The 24011-nt window shown below is 34.3% G+C and overlaps 2 protein-coding genes and 2 long non-coding RNA genes across 7 annotated transcripts in view; 3 read left to right on the top strand and 1 right to left on the bottom strand.

Annotated features, from left to right (window-relative positions):
- The window catches only part of LOC106314464, a 3052-nt gene extending 1232 nt beyond the window's left edge, over window positions 1-1820 (bottom strand). The window contains exons 1-2 of the mRNA XM_013752332.1: window positions 1381-1820; window positions 17-942 (exon numbers count right to left, since the gene is read on the bottom strand). Coding sequence (XP_013607786.1) covers window positions 17-940 — 924 coding nt within the window. The 5' untranslated portion in view covers window positions 941-942; window positions 1381-1820. The remainder of the gene's footprint in view (window positions 1-16; window positions 943-1380) is intronic.
- A 6502-nt stretch (window positions 1821-8322) lies between these two features.
- Window positions 8323-10625, top strand: LOC106316768. 2 transcript variants are annotated; one of them, XR_001264955.1, is made up of 5 exons: window positions 8323-9508; window positions 9613-9715; window positions 9819-9921; window positions 10135-10307; window positions 10399-10625. It is a non-coding gene; the product is annotated as an uncharacterized LOC106316768 (long non-coding RNA). The 2 variants fall into 2 exon arrangements; XR_001264954.1 differs by having other exon boundaries at window positions 8323-9715.
- A 2521-nt stretch (window positions 10626-13146) lies between these two features.
- LOC106317326 lies at window positions 13147-14688 on the top strand. 2 transcript variants are annotated; one of them, XR_001265099.1, is made up of 7 exons: window positions 13147-13179; window positions 13279-13516; window positions 13605-13695; window positions 13785-13863; window positions 13962-14197; window positions 14298-14417; window positions 14507-14688. It is a non-coding gene; the product is annotated as an uncharacterized LOC106317326 (long non-coding RNA). The 2 variants fall into 2 exon arrangements; XR_001265098.1 differs by having other exon boundaries at window positions 13155-13516; window positions 14298-14385.
- A 7985-nt stretch (window positions 14689-22673) lies between these two features.
- Window positions 22674-24011, top strand: part of LOC106316522 (probable inorganic phosphate transporter 1-3) — a 7138-nt gene continuing 5800 nt past the window's right edge. Inside the window, exons 1-2 of one of the 2 annotated variants that reach the window (XM_013754423.1) lie at window positions 22674-23077; window positions 23218-23769. In XM_013754423.1, the coding sequence (XP_013609877.1) occupies window positions 22677-23077; window positions 23218-23769 (953 nt within the window). In that variant the 5' untranslated portion in view covers window positions 22674-22676. The remainder of the gene's footprint in view (window positions 23078-23217; window positions 23770-24011) is intronic. The other variant, XM_013754422.1, reaches the window with a different exon arrangement.

The following is a 24011-nucleotide window of genomic DNA, read 5'->3' as shown; positions in this document are numbered from 1 at the left end:
AAGTTATCCTGCAAACAGTTAAAACATGAAAATCCAAACAAAATATATACAACAACCATATAAAAGAAAAAAACAGAGAGAATGTTACCTTCTTAGTTAAGGAGTCCTCGAGCTCAATGATGTCTTCATAAGAAACTTTTGCAACTTCTTTCCAATTGCCACACCTTGGACCTTTGAAGCTGTCTGAGACTCTTCTACCTAATGTTTCTCCAAAATCAGGAATTGCCTCCATAATCCAAATGTGGAGAGCATAGGAGAAACCCTCGAAAATGTAGCTCTCCTTCTTACCCAACTTCTTCATTGCCTTCTCAATCGAACTCAACAGGAAATCATACGAGTGAAGACCCCAATGGAACTTCCGAACCTTGTCAAAATCCATCACCAACTTGATGTACATATGAGGGATGGACACCTTCTCATCTCTCCCCATCACCACACCCACTATTACACACAAGTAGATCAACCTCATCCTATCAAGCCGCGTCCAAGTGTGAACTTCTTGTAGATGAACCTTTCTGATCGACTGCAAGGTGATCTTACCACCTGTGTGCAGTAGGTTACTCCAAAAACCCCCGTCGTTTTTCCATTTCACTACGTCACTGTTAGTTTCCCGTGTAATCTTGAGGCCTGTCACAGCATGGTACTCCTGAAGCGAAAACCGGAGAGGCGTCCTCGCAAAAACAAACCACTTCTCATGCAGCTTTGAGGTAATCAGCTGTCTACATATGAAGCTATCCACTAGTTTCCCAGAGAACTTGAGATCATTTTCGGCAATAGCCATGATATGTGTGAAAACATGATCTCTCTTCACATCATCGTACTCTGCACACATAGCTTTCTTCAGATCTCTGATAAGTTCCATGCGGCAACTGTTGTTGATCTTCTTAACCCGAGGTTCTGAACCCTCTGCATATAATCGTTTAGGTAGCTCCAGCTCCATATCTACAAAAGATAATAAAACACATGGTTGTTAACAGCAATATCATAAACATGCAAACGTCCGAAACAAGCGTAAGAGTGAAACTGAGCCAGAGTGAAACTGAGCCAAACACAAGATAATAATCAAAAGCAAAACACCATTGTCTAATCAAATTTAAATTTAGAAACACAGTAGATCGATTAATCAAATAAGACAAGTCAATCTCCATCTCGCAATCAAATCAGCAAATTAAGACAATTAACAGTCAAATACACACAAACTTTGTTCAGCGAAATCAGTATCGTAACACTCATAAAGACAAACACAAACACTAACATTGTTCACCAAAATCGGTTCACATAATCAAAAAGTCAATTCAGACAAGCAAACAAATATTGATCCAAGTCAAAGTAACAAACTTAATAATGAAACAAAGACTAAGACAAATCAAAGAAACAAACCGTTCACAAATTGAGACCAGATAGCCGGATGAGAGAGGCGGAGAAGGGGAGAGAAGCCGAAAGGTGGAGAGAAATGGAGAGAAGCGACGAGAAGCAGAGAGGCGGAGAGTAGCGGAGAGGTGAAGAGAATCAGAGAGAAGCGCCGAGAAGCGGAGAGGCAGAGAGGCGGATAAGCTCGATTTTGCCTTTGATTTCACTGGTTCGTCCACAAGATCGCCATCTTCAAAGTCTCAATTTTTTGGCCATCAGAGAGAGGCGGTGAAACAAAAACGAAATTAGTTCAGAGGTGGAGGCAAACAGAGAGAAGCAGCGAGCAGCAGAGAGGCGGAGAAGCTTGATTTCGCCGTTGAATTCACCGGTTATTACACAGGATCGCCATTTTCAAAGTCTCGATTGTTTTTCTTGAGAGAGAGGCGGAGAAACCAACAAGAAATTAGGGTTACGTGTTTTGTTCCCTTTTTGTTTTAACTTTTTTAATATATCTTTGTAACACGTTTTTAAAAAAAAAAAAATTACTTAGCACATGAAACAAACACAATTAAATTATGTTTAATTAGATTAATTCAAGGTTAGTTTTGGAATTTTGGAAAATTTTATACTAAAGGGACAATTTAATGATGGATTTATACCATAGGGACAACTATGTTGTTTTCTTGTTCTCTTTTGGCAATTTTCCCAAGGTTTTATATGACAAGTGAAAAGATTATAAAATCTAATACTATAAAATAGGCTTTTCTCTCTTCATAGGGCATTTCATGCAACATGACGTCCTCTTTTTTATAATCTCAAAGTTGCATCCTCCCCGAGAGTTGTTTTTGGACCGATTGTTTCTAATTGATTAATGTAATGGGTCCTTCTACTCTTTTCAAAGCTGGCCCATATGTTTTTACAGTTAAGTTTCATCTTCGTTGTTGGAGCTTCATAGTTGAATTGTCGTGTCTCTCCAGATTTCACCACCTCCGATCAACACATGTGTAACGGCTTCAGTTATCGCCAATTTGATGCATAAATCTTAGCATTTACGTGGTTTTCACCAGTTCTCCTTCTCTCTCCTATAAATCCAAGGTAACAGATAGAAGCTCCGACTATAAATGTTTGCTTCCTAACACTTGACGGGGAGAATTGAGCAGTCTTTCTGAATGCCCTTATTATCAGTTTTACATAGACGAAGCAGAGATTTAGGGCTTACTTTAGTTTGTATTGGCTAATAATTTGACTAAGATGATTCTTAGCAGTGGGCTTTACATTGAGGATTATCTCTGCATCTTTAATTTGAATGTTATTTTCACAGAGTTTTTTTTGTAATTTTTTGTAGCGGTTCTTGCTTTTGCTGATTCGATGTCACTAAAATGATTCAGAGTGATGGTCTATGGTTTGAAGATTGTCTCTGCAACTTAAGATTGTTATTATGTCTGTTTGTGCTGATTTTGTATCTTTGTTCTGAACAAGTTATAGTATTTGGCTGGACAACGCTCGGCTGTCCTTGAGAACTGTCAGGAGACGAGGTTTTCAGAGAATCAGGCGAGTCAATCTTCCACCTAGATTGTGAAAATGAGAACACTTGTTTATCAAGAAAATGAAGATCAAAAGTAATCCAGGGCTTAACTCAAGTTAGTATGGTGAGTTGAAGATGGGTTAAGTGATGTTTTGCGTTTTACCACAGGCCAATTAACCTAATATGCACGCTATCACAATCGAATGGTATATCGATGCATCACTTTAGGATCGAATCCACATAAAACTAGTGATCTATAACACTAAGAATACACAAATCTCCTTAATCTAAGCAAATAGGAAGGTGAAGTGAATTCTAAGCTAATGAAATATAAAGACAACTAATAACTACTACTAGAAATAAACTAAGAAAGACAAGCTCTTGGGTAAGGTAATCGATCAGAGATGATTGACTTTAGATTTAGATACCAGACATCATCAACTAACATATGCTCTAAAGGTCTAGATCTCATTCAGATAGATAAATCCACTCCCGTGACAGAAATCCCTATGCTTATCATGAATTAAACAACAACTTCCGTTGGCCTAACGCAATCAAGCATGCATGAATCACAAGTTTACTAACTACTTAACATCTCGGGCATTAACTTCCGTTGGCCAAATCCGTAAAGGACAATATTAGGTTGGTTCAAGCATTTCAACATACACCTTCCGGACGTGAAATAGCTTAAGATCTAAACTAGAGAGATCAAGTCCAATCTAGCGTTAAGAACACCTAACAAGCTTAGAACAATGTTAATCTAATCATAAGCATCATCAATCTTCCATCTTTCACTCTAATCTACCCACCCAAAAAACTCTAAAAATTTACTCACTATAAGCCATAGAAACCCAAGAATTTTGTCTTCTTCTCCACCTTTCCCGTGTCTCGAGCTCAGGGACTGTAACCGCGCCTCGGCCTGGCCTTCTCTGTCGCTTCACCGCATCTGCTCGCCCTCGTCTCTCCCGCGTCCAAGCCGGAGCTTCTGGTCTCGCCGTCGCGTCTGCTCATCTTCTCTCCTCGTCGGAGCTGCTGTTCGAACCGAGAGGACACCATCGAGCATTCAGATTCTTGAAGTGGCCGATTCAGGCTGGTCGGGCTGAGGCTTAGGCCGAGGGAGCTGAATCGAGCAGACCGGTTCGAGTTCAGTGGTCGCTTTGTTCCTCACGAACCAAAGCTTGAGGTTTGGGTCGAGGAAGATGAAACGAGCAAGCCACATATGTGCTCATCGATCGCTTTGAACTCTCGGATCGTCTAGACCGACGTTTGGAAAGAGCTGGAAGGATCGAGCAGAACGGATCGAGCTCTCCGTCTTCTTCACATCGAACGCTTTCAAGCTTTCGATTCATCCATGGCCATCTTCTGCACATTTGCACCTTTGGTCCCTGCTCTTCTAACAATTTACAGTTTGACTCCAAAACTTCTATCTTGTGCAGTTTGGTCCTTGATTTCTCCCCAAAACTCCTAATTGTGCATTCCAGCCCCTATATATGCAATATGTAAAAATGCAACACCTAACGACACCTAAATGCAATCTTTAGACACTAAAATGAACCAAAATCAATAGCTAAAAACATGTAAAAATACTATACATCAACTCCCCCAAACTTGCTTCTTTACTTGTCCTCAAGTAATCTTTTAAGAAGAGTAAGGGTAAGAGGTTTGAAATATGGGATATAGAACAACAAAATTCACATTCAAGATTCAACCCAATGTCCTTCAAAGTAGTTATAGATTGCATCACCTAAACAATCTATCAATGTGATTCATCATTGGCAACAAAACTCCAACTTTACTCTAGAAACCGAGACCAGATTAAACTCAAGCAATAACCTCAAAGCAACTCCCTACATTCATTTAGATATTAAGTGCAGTCTTGCAAAGGGAGTATCAATCATTCTCATTTGGTTGGATTCAAGGCTTTTATAGGTGGCTAATGGTTTTTTTGGTGACTTTCTGTCAAACAAGGAGAAATTGACATTACACAAAATTTATCTAAGAAAGGAAACAATTCATGCATACAACAATTGATTCTCATTGTTCTACCCAATCTTAAGATATATGCAAGTTCTACCCTTTTGCTTGATGTCAAACTTTCAATCTCTCACCCCAAACCCAAAAATATTTCTTTATTTTCACTCACCCAAATGAACTTGGTTTTTCTTTTGCTAATTTACTAGGGAAATCTTTTTTTTTTTCACTTTGGCTCTTTTCTTTTTCTTTTGCCCCCACTCTTATATTTTTTTTTTATGCATCAAGGGGGATTTCTTTTCTAAAACTTAGAGCTCTTTCTTTTACTTAAATCCCTAGAAACTTTTCTTCTCTTTCTACACTCTCCGGTTCATTTTTCTTTCTTTTATTCTTTCCCAACAAGCTTAGACTTAAAAGTCTTCCCAATCCCACTCTCAATCCTATATGCTAGCCATAATGAGGTTCTAATAGCTAGCCGTAATGAGAAACAACCATTGTCGTTCCAAATACTCTCAAGATTTTGCACATGTCAAAAGCTATCAAGAAAATGCCTCACTCAAGCAAACATATGATAGGTTTAAAATGAAGGTTAAGGTCAAATGGTGGGAAGAGATGCTCGGTTTAGCAGAAGATTGGCAAAATGGGTAAGAAACCCGAGCTTCAGCCATGAGAATGCATTTCAAGCCCCTAATCAAGAATAATAGATTCATTTTCAAGCCCAATAGTCTTAGAGTTGCTTCAAGATCATACAGGTTTCACAAAGGTAGGTTTCTTCAAGAAGGAGTATTCTAGAAGTGAAAGAAAGATAAAGCAACAAACAACTACTTCAGAGGGCATTGATCTCAATCTTAAGCGCGAACTCATACAAATTCATAATCCCCAATGAAAATGAATGCAATCATATATGCTCTAAACTCGATCCTAACATGAAAATGATACAAAATGAGCTATATGATTGTTTTTAGTTTTTGAAAAATTCGAAAATTTTCAAATTTTTTAGGTTTTTTTTAATGAAAAAATGTATGACCAATGCAATGCATGAGACTCAAGAAAACAAAACAGAACACAAGGTGAGATAGTTGGTCTCTCCCCCAAACTTACTTCACACAGTCCCTTGTGTGAGAGTAAAAGTGAAGAAAAGACCAAAAGAGAAAGAATAAAACAAAATCTAAGTATGAACAGAGTTGGAATATCACTTACGTGAAGCTCGGCTGGTTCAGAGGAGGGTAGACAGAGAAAGCATCTTCTTTTGACCTCTAGCGATTTTGATTGACCTTTGAAAGATAACAGGGGACTGCCTCCCAAGTGCACTTATTTTAAGTCTCTAAGCTTGACTGCAGAGCCTTTTCATGCAAGAGGTGGCCCACAAAAGGCCTTATTGAGACAACCATGATCACCAGGATCATACTCGTCGTAGAACCATCCCCTGAATTCGTTCATCCTGATTTCCTCAAATGGTATCTTCCTTGGATCATCACCTTTCAGTTTTTTGGTGGAGAGAATACTAAAGTGATTCTCAGAGGGCTTTTCTACTGGAGACTCTTCTTTTTGTACCTCTTCGGAGGATTCTTCGATGTAAATCATTTGATTCTCCGCAGATTCTTCACCCTTTGCTTCTTCCTTGGCTACAGGGATCACATATGTTTCTTCTTCACGCAAAAGTTCGTTTATAAAAACCAAGATCTCTTTTGTCTCCTCATCGCATTCAACAACCAAATTCTCATCACCCAGATCTTCAAGAATGTTCTCAACAAAGCCTACGTCTTCTTCATCGATGCTTGTATAGTAACTCATGAATGTCACAGTCTTGGTTTGTTCTTCAGATCTTATAATAAGATTCTCATCTACCATGCATTCAGAGAGTGATTCAAACTCGTATATAGGCTCTTCAGCTTCATGTTGAAAATCATCCTCAAGCTGAGCATCCTCTTCAAAATCACATTCCATGTATGTGGTATGTGCTCCATATGGGTTGTTGTCGTGGACATGGATGCTCTCTTCTTCCTGTTCTTCGATCTTGTGGGTGTATTTGTTGTTTGCATGTGCCCAGGCTTCCAACTTTCCAGCCATCCTCTCTGACTTTTCCAAAATCAACTTCAGCATACTGCAAGTTTTTTCTTCATCATAGGATTGGGAAGGATGAGATGCTTGATAGCCATATTCTGTGTTCCAAGGTTGGTATCTCTCACCATACTCCCAATGGTTTTCTTGACCAAAGTCTCCATCAGGTTGATACCCGTTTGAGGTGGATGTTTCATAAGCTTCATGATAGCTTGTGGGGTTTGGTTCGTAAGCTCTTGCACATAATGTGGAGCTTCTTGACATCATCCACTCTTGATTCTCAAAAATAGTTCTTTGTTGGCTCTCCAAGGTTCTATGTTGGCTCTCCAAGGTTCTCTCTTGGCTTTCCGAGATTCTCTTTGAGCTTTCCAAAATAGTTTTCAACGTTGATTCCAAGTCAAGAGGCATGATCTTCCTTTCTTATGATTGTACCTAGCAAAAGAACAAACACTTGAAAGGGAGTTTGTAACAGAACAAAACTATACAAAACATAAAAAAAAACAAAAGCTTAGTCTCAAGGAAATATGAAATCCTAATGACAAATCGAACTAGTTCCCTAGCAACGGCGCCAAATTGATGTTTTACGTTTTACCACAGGCCAATTAACCTAATGTGCACGCTATCACAATCGAATGGTATATCGATGCATCACTTTAGGATCGAATCCACATAAAACTAGTGATCTATAACACTAAGAATACACAAATCTCCTTAATCTAAGCAAATAAGAAGGTGAAGTGAATTCTAAGCTAATGAAATATAAAGACAACTAATAACTACTACTAGAAATAAACTAAGAAAGACAAGCTCTTGGGTAAGGTAATCGATCAGAGATGATTGACTTCAGATTTAGATACCAGACATCATTGACTAACATATGCTCTAAAGGTCTATATCACATTCAGATAGATTAATCCACTTCCGTGACAGAAATCCCTATGCTTATCATGAATTAAACAACAACTTCCGTTGGCCTAACGCAATGAAGCATGCATGAATCACAAGTCTACTAACCACTTAAAATCTCAGGCATCAACTTCCGTTGGCCAAATCCGTAAAGGACAATATTAGGTTGGTTCAAGCATTTCAACATACACCTTCCAAGCGTGAAATAGCTTAAGATCTAAACTAGAGAGATCAAGTCCAATCTAGCATTAAGAACACCTAACAAGCTTAGAACAATGTTAATCTAATCATAAGCATCATCAATCTTCCATCTTTCACTCTAATCTACCCACCCAAGAACTCTAAAAATTTACTCACTATAAGCCATAGAAACCCAAAAATCTGTCACCGATCCTTGAAAAATTATGTTTAGAGAAGAGTATGAATATATAAACAAGATAAGTACTTAGATTAATAGCAAGAACTAATAAGAGTTTTCAGATCTAAAAAGAGAGAAAATGTGACTGAGGTAGCTTAGGGTTTTTAGAACCCTTAACAACATATATATAGGCAATTAAAATAAGGTTCAATCGCTAAACGCTAGTCTCAGAATCTGAACGCTATTTGCTGCGATTGCATTTTGTAAACAAAACGCATTTTGTCTTCTTCTCCACCTTTCCCGTGTCTCGAGCTCAGGGACTGTAACCGCGGCTCGGCCTGGCCTTCTCTGTCGCTTCACCGCATCTGCTCGCCCTCGTCTCTCCCGCGTCCAAGCCGGAGCTTCTGGTCTCGCCGTCGCGTCTGCTCATCTTCTCTCCTCGTCGGAGCTGCTGTTCGAACCGAGAGGACACCATCGAGCATTCAGATTCTTGAAGTGGCCGATTCAGGCTGGTCGGGCTGAGGCTTAGGCCGAGGGAGCTGAATCGAGCAGACCGGTTCGAGTTCAGTGGTCGCTTTGTTCCTCACGAACCAAAGCTTGAGGTTTGGGTCGAGGAAGATGAAACGAGCAAGCCACATATGTGCTCATCGATCGCTTTGAACTCTCGGATCGTCTAGACCGACGTTTGGAAAGAGCTGGAAGGATCGAGCTCTCCGTCTTCTTCACATCGAACGCTTTCAAGCTTTCGATTCATCCATGGCCATCTTCTGCACATTTGCACCTTTGGTCCCTGCTCTTCTAACAATTTACAGTTTGACCCCAAAACTTCTATCTTGTGCAGTTTGGTCCTTGATTTCTCCCCAAAACTCCTAATTGTGCATTCCAGCCCCTATATATGCAATATGTAAAAATGCAACACCTAACGACACCTAAATGCAATTTTTAGGCACTAAAATGACCAAAATCAATAGCTAAAAACATGTAAAAATACTATACATCATTAAGTTGCTTTTGGGACCACAAGGAGGAATCTCTCCATTTTGTCCTCTTGTGCATTAGGTTTAAAGATGTCTCTACTATAAAGAGAGGCTGAGAACGTGAGAGAGAGATTGAACCACACAAAGAGCTTAGAAGGGTGAGAGAAACATGTGAGCTTAAGCCTAGCTTTGGGTTTTCTCATTAGAACATAGAAAGATACATTAGAGTGAGTTCATGAGTGATATGATGAGTGAATCACTGGTATCATTGTAACTATGTTATACCTTCTAGTGGATTCCGAGCTGTAGTCTCGGGGAGATGTAGTGACCCTGGGGAGATGTAGTGACCCTCGTTAACGGGTGCGAACTTCTTAAATCTTGTGTGTGCTCCCATCTTCTCCTTCTCTCTAATCTCCTTTTCCAAACTCTCTATACTTTGCTTTTCTACAACTCTGTTTTTACAGTATTCTATTTTTGGACTTCAAGCAACTTCTATCTTGGTTTGTTGTGGGTTTATGCTGAGACAAAGTGATGTCTTTAAGCCCTGAATCCTAACATAGATGAAATGTAACTTCTCTTTTCATTTGTGATCTTTGATTTTGACTCTTAAATTTACAATAAGACTTCACTCCGTCGTAATAGTATAACTAACTGATATTGATGGATTCAGCGTTGGATGTTCTCATGCGCTTCCAATCAATAGAAGAGCATGAGGAGCTACTTTGTAACTTGTGAGCGAGTACAGCATGGTGAAACCGCCCAAAGATCTCAAGGTAAGGACATTGCTAATCTTTATATGTGCATTTGGTTGTTTTATGTGTTAGACGTCGTCTTTTCTGATCCGAGTTTCTATTGACGGTGGTTTAGTTATTTAGTAAATATTAAGGTGAGAAACAACGTGATAAATGTTTCCTTTTTTTTTTAACAGTAGTATTAAGTTTAGCTGTCTGTAAAGGAAGAATTTTGGGTATGTCTTCGATTTGCAGAGATGATCGAATGCTCTGGTCGTTTTTAAAGGAGAAGGGAAGGAGGGTTTTGTGGTTTTGGGTGTGGGAAATGAGATTATGATGTTGGATCCGAAGAAAAGTGAAGAACGTAGAGAGCTTGAAGCTGTGGACGCCATTGCAACTCTGCTTCCTCTTCTTTGTGAGACAGAGAGGTATTAATGAGGAACTGGGAAGAAGAAAAATCACTGAGTTTGATTGTATTAAGTACTAACCAGAGTAGTTTTATTGATTTTTTCTTCACAGGATGTTGGAAAAGCTGTACTAGGAAGCTATTCAAGAGTACTTTCTGACTTGTAACATATTTGCTTGGATTGATCATGTTCCCTACGTACACAAAAACATGAAAGATAGTGAAAAAGTTGTTATATGCTTTCGACTTAACTTCTAAGTTACGTTTTTGTTATGTAATGAGAGTTTCTTTGGTTGAGCCCAGCTGTAGAAAATCCCAAGGGTTTTTTTTTTTTGGTAAAAATGTAAAGATTATTATTACCAATTTTTCAATTTTTGACAGAAGTATAATGGCAAAAAAAAGCCGAGAAAATAAAATAAAAAACCTAAACACTAATTCGATAACTTCCCAAGGGTTGAACAAGTGCGAGTGTAGTTGGCGGCAAGAAGAGACATGTACGTCTAACAACAGCATATGAGGTGGATAAAATAAAAACTGATGAGAGACAAGAAGTGAGAGTAATCTTGGGAAAGCAAAGGAAAATAATAGAAGTTATGAAATAGAGGTCAAAATATTGGGAGAAAGAAAAAATGTTAGGATGACATGAAAACAGAGAAAACAACGAAATAAAATCTTCATGCAAAGCTGAAAATAAGAAGTGTTAAGCTCAACCAGACACAAGAAGTCGTTTATCAAATCATTCATAATGAAACACATAGAATAAAATATGGAATTAATTTGGTTTTTATATTTATATGAACAAAAACAGAAATTTACATATATATAATTATATAAGAGTCAAAATAGAATAATTCATTTATTAAATATGTCTCACATTGATTTTAAAATTTTGGGTGCTTTATAATAAAAGGGTTAATACATCCTTTTAAAAAAAAATCAAGAATATTATATAATACACAGTTTTAGAGTATTAGTTGTTTGAAAAATATTATTGTGTTGATTGACCACTTCCAAATCATAAGATCAATTATTACAAAATCTTAGCAAAACAACAAAAACTATAAAACCTAAAGTTACAACATATGTTTATGTGAAGATTAATATGATTACATGCATATATTTAACATTTACTTACTGTTCCGTTTCTCTTAAGATCATAATCAATGATGTACAAATTAAATATAAAACTAATATTTTTAATTTTGATAAATATTTTAAATGATATTAAAATTTGATAAATTCACTAAAATACATACTAATGTCTGAACTATGAATCTTTAAAAAATATCTAAATTATGTGTTTAAAATATTTGAAAATCCGGGGCGTTGCGCCGGAAAACCACTAATGTTATATAAAACAGAATGTATGGAGTACTATTTTATTATAAATAATAATTTAATAACTAAATTTTGATTATTTTGGATTATAAACAAAATTTGATATAAAATAGTATTTTGTGATTGTTGTATATTGTTATGTTACAAAGTCGTATTATATCTAAGAGAATTTTAAAATTTGTATAATTTATGAAATACTTTATTTGAGATTTTGCAAGTACAATCTTATGTAACTTTCTCTTAGGTCAACATTTTATCTGGATCCAAAAGACTGAACTGAAACTGACCCAAAAAATACAGGTTTGGATTTTGTATGGGTCCATGGCAGAGTACCTATTTTTGGACCCGCAAGTCTCTGCAAATCCAAGTCCTACACCCGAGACCCGATCGAGTATCCAAAGTAGCTAAAATATTTTGTGTTTATAATGTATATTTTGATATTTTAAATATGTTTTTGATATTACAGATAATTTTTAATTTTCAGGTTTGGGTTTTCGGTTATAGTTTTGGGTTTAAGGTAAAATTTCAATTAAAAAAACAAATTGGTATTCGGATAAAATTTTAGGTATTTTTTTGTTCTTCGGGTAACATTTTGAGGAATGGATATTTAAATATTTCTGGCTATTCTTTTGAGTTTTTGGGTATGTTTTCGTGTCATGTATTTTTTGGATTTTCGAGTATTTTTCCGATTTTCAAATATTTCAAGTCTTGATCTTAAATATTCGAACCGATCCGGACTCGTTTGTACCCAAAAGTTATATGTATTTTACAAGTATTTGAATTATGGATTCAGACCTAAAAGAAACCAACCTAAACCCAAAAAAAAAAAAATTCAGATACCTAATTAGGTCCAAATGTCTAGAACCTGAAGGATCCATACCCGAAGTGAACCGATCCGTACCCATCCTGAAGATTTGATACCCATGCTTGTTCTATTTCTCATTATATTTTGTGTGCATTTTATAATTACATATTTTAAGTTGGTGAGACTTGAGATTAATTGGCAGATTTTTTTACTAATTTTAAAGTAAATATTTATAGAATTTTTAATACTTTTTAAACTTATATTAAATAGCAAAATTTTATTGTAAATATTTTTAGGTTTAATTTTAATTTTAGTTTTATTTACTTTTTGTACCTATTCCCAGAATTGTTAGATTAATGATTTTGGTAGTACGAATCTGTTAAAGTTGACGACAAAAAAAAAAGATTTTGTTTTCATATCATACCATGTGTTTCGTGCTTTTTCTTTAAACTCTAAGAAATAATGTAATATCGTAACTAATAAAAAATAATGTAATATCTATGTATCTATCTATACTAATAAAATAGGCTTTTTGGCGTTTTTGGACAAGTGTCGTGCTATCATTCGTCGAAGTTTATTTTCCGTTCGTCGAAGTTTATTTTTCTGGCCCAGAGCTTTTATCGTTTCCCACCATCTCAGGTTTAATGCCTTAGGATTTAGGCTTAAGTGATATAATTATTTGGGCCCATTTAAACAAAAACCCTTTCTTCTCTTTGCACCTCAATCATCCGAGCTCTCTGCAACCAAAGACGTAACGATCCCCTTTCCCTTCGCTGGAAAATAACGATTTCGTAGCTACGACATTCAATCACCTAAACCCACTAATCCCACTACCTGATCTTCATTGCAGCTTTCATTTATCGTTTAAAAGCTTCACTGAGTGATATATACACATTTTGAGATGCCTCTTTCCCAACTCATCTCCTCCCTCTCAAGCAAGCTTTCCGATAATTATAAGTTCCTAGCTTCGTTTCTCTTAACTGAAGGGAGGCTGCTGTAGACAAGTAGCCAAGACGAGATTGGGAGGTCTGGAATGTAAAGAAAGGGGTGAGTTAATGGGTGTGGATATGCTTCTGCGTGATGGCAAGGTATGTCAGTTTATGATTTTAAATTTTTATGTTTGACATTATGGATTTTGTGAATAGATGTTATCTGATACACGGTTCTTCTTATCAGGCTACGATGATCCAAGTGTCTATAAATATGCACAGTCCCAACGGCTTCAAACACATATTGATTGATTGAAAGACTGTAGTTTTGTTTTGCGGTAAAACATCTTCATTAATAGTTTTGTGTGGTTGTCTGAGAATTTGTTGTTGTGCTCATTAAACTATTATTTTGGTCTATGGGTTTTAGCTTTTAGGTGTACAACCTCATTGATGAAGGCTAAGATCGAGATGTTGGATCTCACTCTAAGGATACAACTGGCGTTTTGGTGAGTTATCAGTTATCACATTCTTACTGAATGATCACATACATCTATGAATCCTTAAAAGAGTTGAAAGTCCATAAAATTTTGATGGATTTTGTTAGATAGGAGAAAGATAAAAATTAGTAGGACCTTTGGGATCTTTGTAAACAAGTGGGGCTATTCTGACTACGACCAAACCAGTGAATTGTTTGGTATCACCGGAATAAAGGCAGGTCAAAGAATGAAGCTTTTGCGGTCTGCATTACAAGATCCTTGTGGTAGATTGGATGTAGAAGGCATGGACTGTCAAATTTTTTTTCTAGAAAACTGCAAAACTCAGTATGTTGTATTGTAACAGGTATGTCAATTTTCTTTTTATGAAGTATCAAGAGAATTGATATTTCCTTTGTTAGATATAGTAGAGGTTCGTGGATTTATGATATATATATCCTTTGTAGTTATTGCTAAACACTGTCGTGGACATGTTTCTCTCCCTCTAGCGGTAAAGACATTAAAGTTTCCATCAGCAAGTGACCACGTAACCAAGTATTCTCCTTCTTTTTCAAGCATTGAGTATAGTAAGTGCAACAAAGTGTTTAGTGTGCGTGTGTGTTACTGATGTTATCAAACAAGATAACTCAGACTCTATTTCCTTTGAATTACACAGTTATATCAAAATCTGGTGGTGCACAATTGGATCTACTTATCTTGGATACAATATATAAGGTAATCCAAATCATCCTTCTGCATTGAAGTTTGATTTGTTTACGTTTACTTTATTCTGATGCTTTCACATTCTCTCTTTTATCCTACCTGCTGAAAGGATCTCACAACAATCACTTATATTTCTCGCAGGTTAGCTTCTTAGAATTTTGATATATTATAGATTACATTGAATAGTTTTATTCGATACAACATAATATGTATTTTATTAAGGGATTTTTAAATATATATAGATGACATATAATTAAAAATACATAATCAATCTAGCCAACCCAAAAAATATGTATGGCTGATAAAATTACTTACACTTTGGTTCAGTTTATTCTTGGAAAACATAAGTTAATATTTGTGTTGATATATAACTAGAGAAGATGTTACACGCCATATTAAATTTATTGTATTGTTATCTGCACTTTTTAAATATATTACAGTAACAACTAGATAAACTTCCAAATGGGAAAGCAAAGAAATATAATAATATCTACTCAAACTTAGAAAATAAACATCAATAACAAAAATACACTAAAATACTAATAATGTAAATTTATAATAGGAAAATAGATTTATTTTATATTTTGTTAGATTGTCACCCCATCAAAAAAATTTTAAAATCAAATACATGATCATAAATTTTAAAGATTTAGTAATTTTCCTACATTTTTATTTACAAAAATAGCATTATAAACACATTAGCCCCATTTCTATAACCGAAAAATGTTCATATACATGTGAGAAAGAAATTGTGTCAACAATAGAAACATAACAAAATTAGATAGTAATAATCAAAATGAAAAATTGAAAAATATATTACACCATAAATGAAAACCAAAACACTTTAAAATATAAACAAATATCAAACATTAAATTAAAACATTTTACCTCCCGCGCGAATTAACTTATGTATGATCTTTTCCTCTTACCATGTTATCTCGAAAAATCAATGGATTTAGGAATCAGATTTTTATTTTAAACATCATATATTAGTTGCTCAAAAAAACATCATCTATTAGAACTACATTTTAATTTTAATTTTACAGAGAGTCTAAATTCTTATGTATATAAGTTCACACTTCACACAAATTCAAGCATATAACAATTTCATGCTAAAAATTAAGTAAATATAACACTTCATGCAACTTTCATAACATAAATATTTTTACGTACAAATGAAAATACTTTTACGTAGAAATTAAGAAAATATTTAACATTTTATTCAAAAAATTAAGAAAATATAACACTTCATGCAAGTGCATGGTTAAATATGAACACTTTCATAACATAAATTTTATACAAATGAAACAAATTCATGTACGTATTTAATAATTTATATTGTCGTTTTCCTTTCTTTTTCTGTTATATGACATATTCTTTTTAAAATAAAATAATGCTTTGTTAAATAAAATTCAACAACTAGAAAAATAAATAAGTATCATCTCATAGTTGTAACTGTTATTGTTAATATGGTTACTAAAAATTGCAAAACCCTTCAAAACATATTTATATGAAAATTTTGCTCAAACAAAATGATCAATTATACACATACTTCATTAGTTAAGATTTTAAATATATAAAATATGTATCAAAATAACTTATATAAATGGTTTCCCAATATTAAAAATAAGAAAAAGAAGATTCAGGTTTGGGCTCTCTCAAAGTACCTATCAAATCCTGGCTTTTTTCTGACAGGTTCGCTATGTACAAATATGGATCATTTATTTTGGAGAGTGCTCCCGAAAATGGATGACCATCAATTTTCTTGGATACTCTGGTACATTTGGAAATGAATGAATAATAAAGTATTTAGTACTCTGGATACAATACAAGAAAACATTTATTTCGCGACTACAGAATCAGTAGCTAATCAGTCGCAAAATGTAGGTTTAAGACTGATTTGTGACTGATGTACGTAGTCACAAATCAACGTGTCGCAAAAATGACAAGTCATAAAATAGTCGCAATTTTGCTACTTATGTACGACTAATTTGCAACTAATATTATTGGTCACATAACAGTCGCAATACAGTCACTAAATTTGACGACAGAACTATGACTCTTTTACGAGAAACGGTTGATAGTAGCACAATAGTCGCATCATTTAGCGACTAACTTGCTACGAGTAGAATAAAGTTGTAGTCACTTTTCAGTCGTAAAATTAACTAAATATTTTAAAAAAAAATTATTATTTTTATTAATCAATTAAAATATAATACAAATATGTTTACATAGGTCACATATATATATATATATATATATATATATATATATATCTTTGTGGTGGATGCAGGCGCCGGAGAACGAGCAGCGGCAGAGAAGGCCGCCGTTACCGAACCTGTCACTCTCAGCCAAGACGTTTTCTTCCTGCATTTCTCCATCTTCTTCATTTTATCCTCTTCTTACTTATCTACACAAATAAACAAACGATTGTTAAGAAAACATTAACAAAAATAATAATAGCAAATAAGTAAGGATTATTGGGAAAAAAGATACATGAGAGAAAGCGAGAGATTTATATAAGGTGAGACTGGACAAAACCTAATTTACCTCTTGCAGCCGCCATGACAAAACTAAGAAGGAGAGGAGGCCGCACGGAGTGGAGGAGGAGATGAGGCATCACGGGGCAGAGGAGGAGGGAGGCCACGGAGCAGAGGAGCATGGAGGCGTTACGGAGGTGTCCGGAAGCATAGGAGAGAACAGAGGAGGAGAGGCTGCGGTTGGAGCAGAGAAGGAGGGGAGATCATATATGAAAAGAAAAGAAGAGACAAAGAATGCTTCGATCTGTTTTGAGAGGAAAGAGACAAAGGAGAAAGATAAGAAAAGGAAGAAGAAAAGAAAAAAATTTGATTAAATGGTGTCAATTGGATTAAGAGTTATGAACGGTGCATGATGAACTTGGTGTGATCCTTGCCATTTCTAATGGGCCAATCAAAAATCATATCTCGTTTAAGGGTATACTTCGACGTTTTTTTGCTTTTTATAATTTTAGTAGTTTACTAGGAAACTAACTAGGTAAAAAAACCCGAAAGGTTTGAGTCATAGATTTGGATCATAAGTTTGAGTTTTATAATTTCATACCTCGTTTGAGTTTTAGATTTGTAATTTAGGGGTTATGGTTAAATATAAGTGTTTAGGGTATAGAAGTGATATTTTAGAGGTATCATATTTTATTTAAAATTTAAGGTTTATGATATATTAGAGGAATTAGATATGTTATAGTATTTTAGATGTATTTTTAGAGTTTAGGGGCTAAAGTTAGATTTAGGGTATAGAGTTTGATTGAAGATTTAAGGTTTGTGTTTTGGAAGTATATATTAAGATATAAAGATTAAATTTTGATTTTCAATTGAAGATTTGGTGTTATAGTTTGATAGTTTAAAAATAAAAGAAAGTTTAAAGTTCAATTTTTACCCAAAAAAAGAGTTTAAAGTTCAATGGTTACTTATGTTAGAGTTTGAGACTATGGGTAGTTTGAAGTTTAATGGTTACTTAAAGTTTATATGTGTATATATTGTAAATATATTTTGGTTTTAGATTTAGCTTTTAGTTAAAACTTGAAAAGATTTTGTTTGAGATTTAGATTTAAAGTTTAATACTATGATAGATAAATAAATCATGTTTTTATATTATAGTAACAAAAACTTCACAATTAAAGTTTAGGGTTTGTAGTATAATATTTGAGGTTTTCATTTATGATTTGTAGTTAAATTTTGAAAACAATTAAATTTGACATTAAATTTAAGATTTAGAATTAAACTATGAAAATAATATATTTATAAGGTTTTTGTTTAGGGTTTAAGGTTTTAAAACATGTTTAGGGTTAAGGATTTAAATAGTAACTAACTAGCAACTAAATACCGACTGATTTGCGACTAATAAATGATCCCACAAAAATTCAGTACACCAACCACAAAAATGATAAGCACGTGTTTTGTATCGATTTTTACCGACTGAATGGCGACTAATTTATAACCCGTTAAAAGAGTTGCAAAACAGTCACAACTTTTGCGACTAATTGGCGACTACAATTTACTGTGGTCGCAAAACAGTCGTTAATATACGACTACGTTGTGACTACAACCATTTGTCGTAAATTTGCGACTGAATTGTGACGAATTTAATGTAGTCACAAATGAGTCGCAAATGAGTCAGTAATCAGTCGTTAAATTTTGTCACTGCAGTCATAGTCGCAAAATGCAGTCGCTAATCACATGTTTTCTTGTAGTGATATAGATCCAAGAGAAACTCTCAGATTAGCGGACACAGAATCTACACTTTGGGCCGAGGCACAAGTTTCGAATGTGCAGATGACGGTGCAACAAATAGGGGCCATGACACTCTTGTCAATCCCTGGACGTTGGTGTTTCACAGATGGTTCTTGGAAGGACAAGGATAACTTTTCTGAGCAAGGTTGGTATAGTACTTTACCAGGTTTTGAGGGTCGGATGGGAGCAAGAAATACCAGGGCAAGTCTTTCTCCTCTTCATGCGGAAATGGAAGCGCTCCTTTGGGCAATGGAATGTATGAGGAATCTACGTCAATTTCAGGTCACATTTGCAACGTTTCGGAACCAGAAGAATGATCAGCGTTTTGCTACCTATTAGGAAGACATCAAGACACTAAAAGAAGGATTTCTCAGCTCAGAGATCATCTATGTATCAAGAACACAGAATACAAAGGCGGATAAACTAGCACGCAGTGCAAGGACCTAACCGTCTTACGTGGTTCATATGGATTCAGAGCTACCCGTTTAGTTTACAGAGTCGATATGAGTCTGTTATGTTGATGACAAAAAAAAAGGAGTACTGGATACGTATGAAAATCTAAGGGATTGATTGGTAGGGATGTAGATTTGGATTTTTTCTTTAAAAATTAAGTTATAAATTTTACAGCTTTACCTTTAGATTTTATTGATGTAGACTTATTTCAAAGATTTAAAAGCACTAAATATATAACTTTATGTTTAATTTCATAAATTTAAGTTCACTAACAAAATATGTTAGTGGTCTTTTCAACTTAAAACCAGAAAAATTTAATAAATTTACAATTTGCTTTTAAAATAAAAACATATTATATTTATTAATATAATTTAAAGTAAATTTCCAAAAAAAAATTATAGAATAAAAGTACTTTTTGATTAATGAAATTAAAATATTTCTTCGATCAATAAAATAAAAATATATTTTAATATAAAATTGTTTTAGTGTAAACTCCCCCGCCAACCACTAGTGTTATAATAAAATCAATTAGTTTCGTTAGCTGTCATTTAATATTATATTAATTATGGTTTGATTGTAGTGTCTTAAATTGATTAATAACAACAATTAACATAGTTAGTGTAGTGTTCCTTATAAATAGGAGTAGATATTTTGATTGATTAAAGCAAATATTAAATAATACTTATTATTAATGAATGAGTCTAACAACCTTATTTGAATAGATTTTTAGAATGATTTTTTTTATTAGTATAGATAAAATATTTTATAAATATTTCAGCGCCGAGAATTTTACCTTTTCACATATGTTAGTTTCCATTTACACCATACCGAAAATCTCATTTGAAAATTTATCTATTATCTACATAATTTTTTTTATTACTCAATTTTCTGAGATTCAAAACTCATATGCTTTTTGGTGTGGAATCATAATGAATTTTTGGTTAAACCGTTGACTAATTTAATCTAAACAATAGGTTTAGTATTTACAAACCTATTATTCTCAAATCAAATTTAGTTTATATTTATGAACCTTTTGGTCAAACTATCCATGTGACAAGGCGCCCACTACATGAGGAGATGACTTGCAAATTATAAAGTATATATCTTGTTTATTTTCCTGGAAAAAAACTTAGTTTACATGTTATCCTTTCGGATAAAGAATATCTTCAATGCCAATTAACAAAAATGATAACAGATAGTTTTGATCAAAAAAGTAACAGATAGGTAATGCGACCTATGTATGGATTTATTTTAATATAATGATCACCCCCAAAATTATTATCAAAACATGATGCTGTTGCAAAAGTCAATGCGTGGTAATGTTGTACGGATTGAAGCAACCGTACAACACATTTCTAGATAAAAGTCAGAAAAAAGATCACTTTCAGTTACTAAAAAATATCAACTTGAAAGTATTAGTAACATATATTACTAGAGTAATATCAAAGTTGACATTTTAATATTCGGCCAGAAAATTGAAAAGATTTTTGCTCAAAACAATTTTTTGTTCATAATTTTTAACTATTATTGAAATTGACAAGTTAACCAAATAATTTCAGTTCATTTGTTGTAAAACCATTTTTCTAATAGCATTACATAATAAAAAATATAACTGTAATATTGAATTAACAAGAATAACGTAAAAGACTAATTTCTAGAGATACAAAGAAAATTGAATGATCTTTTTGATAAATATCCACAAGTTTGATCCAAATTAAGAAGTAAGCAAAGCAGATATCAAAGAAAAAAGATGAGAGTAAACAAGTTTGAGAAATATCCTAGTATAGCAATAAATTTTTTTATCACAATATAGCGCATAAGAGTTAAAATGATCAAAATAGATTTTATTAAAGAGATAAAAAAAGTTATATCAATAGGGTTAATTAATATAAGTTTATGATTTAGATTTACAGATTAGGAGTGAAAATTGTTAACCTAGGAATATAAATATTTTTTTAATTATCCCTAGAATATAAGTGTCTTTACCTCTTTAGTAAAACATGTTTTATTCATTTTGATTTTTGTGTTCAATATTTGTGATAAAAAAATTTAGTGCTATCCGTATTTCTCTCAATATTATTAAATTTATGTGTATTTAATAACACATATAGGCTTAAAGAAATAACAAGACGGTATATACCTACTAAAAGATGCAGCGCCTCACATTCTATAAATTCCCTAACATTTATGCACTTAAACCATCTCTTCAGTTGTGTTTTTCAGACTTCAAGATCAGCTACTTCCCAAGAATGCAGAATGAGATTGCGGATTCGCTAGCTAAGAATGCACGTTCTTTTCATAGATCCTTATGTTTTATTGGTTGTTCTATTCCGGTCTGGCTCCCCAGGCCACCTCAAATTTGAGTAATAGAATAGCTGTTTGCCGTAAAAAAAAAACCATCTCTTCTATCTCTCATCCAAAACTACTCTGATTTAGCGACAAGGTGAGCATATATACAATTGTATGGAAAATCACTTTTGCTTTACAAAAATCTAATGTTGTAATCTACTCCTCCGTTTTTTTATATAAGTCATTTTAGAGAAACTTTTATGTTCCAAATTATATGACGTTTTCGGTTTTTTATGTAAAATTTATTACTCCCTCCATTTTTTATATAAGTCGTTTTAGAGAAACTTTTATGTTCCAAATTATATGACGTTTTCGGTTTTTTATGTAAAATTTATTACTCCCTCCATTTTTTATATAAGTCGTTTTAGAGAAACTTTTATGTTCCAAATTATATGACGTTTTCGGTTTTTTATGTAAAATTTATTAACACTTAATGTTATATGACCAATGATAATAGATCTTCTATTTTATTATTTGTTGATTTGTGATTAAGTAAATAATTAATGATGTTTTTGTTTAGAAAATATAAAAAAATTAATGATTTCTTAATCTATGTGCATAATTCTAAAACGACTTATATTAAAAAACGGAGGAAGTAACACTTAATGTTATATGACCAATGATAATATATCTTCTATTTTATTATTGGTTGATTTGTGGTTAGGTAAATAATTAATGATGTTTTTGTTTAGAAAATATAAAAAAAATTAATGATTTTTTAATCTATATGCATAATTCTAAAACGATTTATATTAAAAAATGAGGGAGTAATGTTTAGGTGCTTAACATGCTGTCTCTTAATTAAACACATGCGTTTCTTTAATGTCTTCCTTTTAGACGTGAAACCCCTAATAAAGAGTCAAACTAGTTTTTTTCCCCCTCCTATCCGACAGGAGGATCTAAATGTCTCCACATTACAATATTCATGTTTAAGCCCTTTTTCAAAAAAAAAAATATATATATATATATATATTCATGTTTGCAAGAAAATGTATCAACACAAAAGCATTAACGTTTAGTACGTGAAAAGCAGGAGAGACGAGCAAAGCTGAGATGGCTGAACAACAACTAGGAGTGCTGAAGGCACTCGATGTTGCGAAAACGCAACTTTACCATTTCACAGCGATTGTTATCGCTGGTATGGGTTTCTTTACTGATGCCTACGATCTCTTCTGCGTCTCCTTGGTAACCAAGCTTCTTGGTCGTCTCTACTACTTCAATCCATTGTCCGAAAAGCCTGGCTCACTTCCCCCTCATGTCGCGGCTGCAGTCAATGGTGTGGCTCTCTGTGGGACTCTTGCTGGTCAGCTATTCTTCGGATGGCTCGGTGACAAACTCGGAAGGAAAAAAGTGTATGGTATCACTTTGATCATGATGATTGTGTGCTCCGTGGCTTCTGGTCTATCTTTTGGTAACAAAGCCAAGGGTGTCATGACCACCCTTTGCTTCTTCAGGTACAATTATCATTATAATTATATACTTAAACATGTTTTAATAATAATCTCATAGTGAATACGCATGTTTTAAAAATTACTGGTTTGGACTAGATATGTCTAGTCAAAATTTATATTAACGTACAATTTTATTAATTTAGGTTTTGGCTGGGGTTCGGTATTGGAGGTGATTACCCTCTTTCTGCTACCATTATGTCTGAATACGCTAACAAGAAGACTCGTGGTGCTTTCATCGCTGCCGTGTTTGCTATGCAAGGTGTTGGTATCTTAGCCGGAGGTTTCGTGGCACTTGCTGTCTCTTCCATTTTCGACAAAAAGTTTCCAGCTCCGACCTATGCAGTCAACAGGGCTCTCTCAACGCCTCCACAAGCTGACTATATTTGGAGAATCATCGTCATGTTTGGCGCTCTACCTGCAGCTTTGACTTACTACTGGCGTATGAAGATGCCTGAAACTGCTCGTTACACCGCTTTGGTGGCAAAGAACATCAAACAGGCCACACAAGACATGTCCAAGGTCTTACAAGTGGAGCTTGAGATGGAGGAAAGAGCAGAGGATATCGTTAAAGACCCTAGACTTAACTATGGCTTGTTCTCTAAAGAGTTTGCTAAACGTCATGGTCTTCCCCTCCTTGGATGTACCTCCACATGGTTCTTGCTTGACATTGCATTTTACAGCCAAAACTTGTTTCAAAAAATATCTTTTCCGCTATTGGATGGATCCCAAAGGCAGCAACCATGAACGCAATCCACGAGGTTTTCAGGATTGGTAGGGCACAAACACTCATTGCACTTTGCAGTACCGTCCCCGGCTATTGGTTCACGGTTGCATTTATTGATATTATGGGAAGGTTTGCGATTCAGCTAATGGGTTTCTTCATGATGACTGTCTTTATGTTTGCAATCGCCTTCCCATACGACCACTGGATCAAACC

Source organism: Brassica oleracea, chromosome C9 (genome assembly GCF_000695525.1).
Source record: "Brassica oleracea var. oleracea cultivar TO1000 chromosome C9, BOL, whole genome shotgun sequence".
Lineage (NCBI taxonomy): Eukaryota > Viridiplantae > Streptophyta > Magnoliopsida > Brassicales > Brassicaceae > Brassica > Brassica oleracea.
The sequence above is the reverse complement of the archived record's forward strand: the minus strand, read 5'-3'. Positions and strand labels throughout refer to the sequence as shown.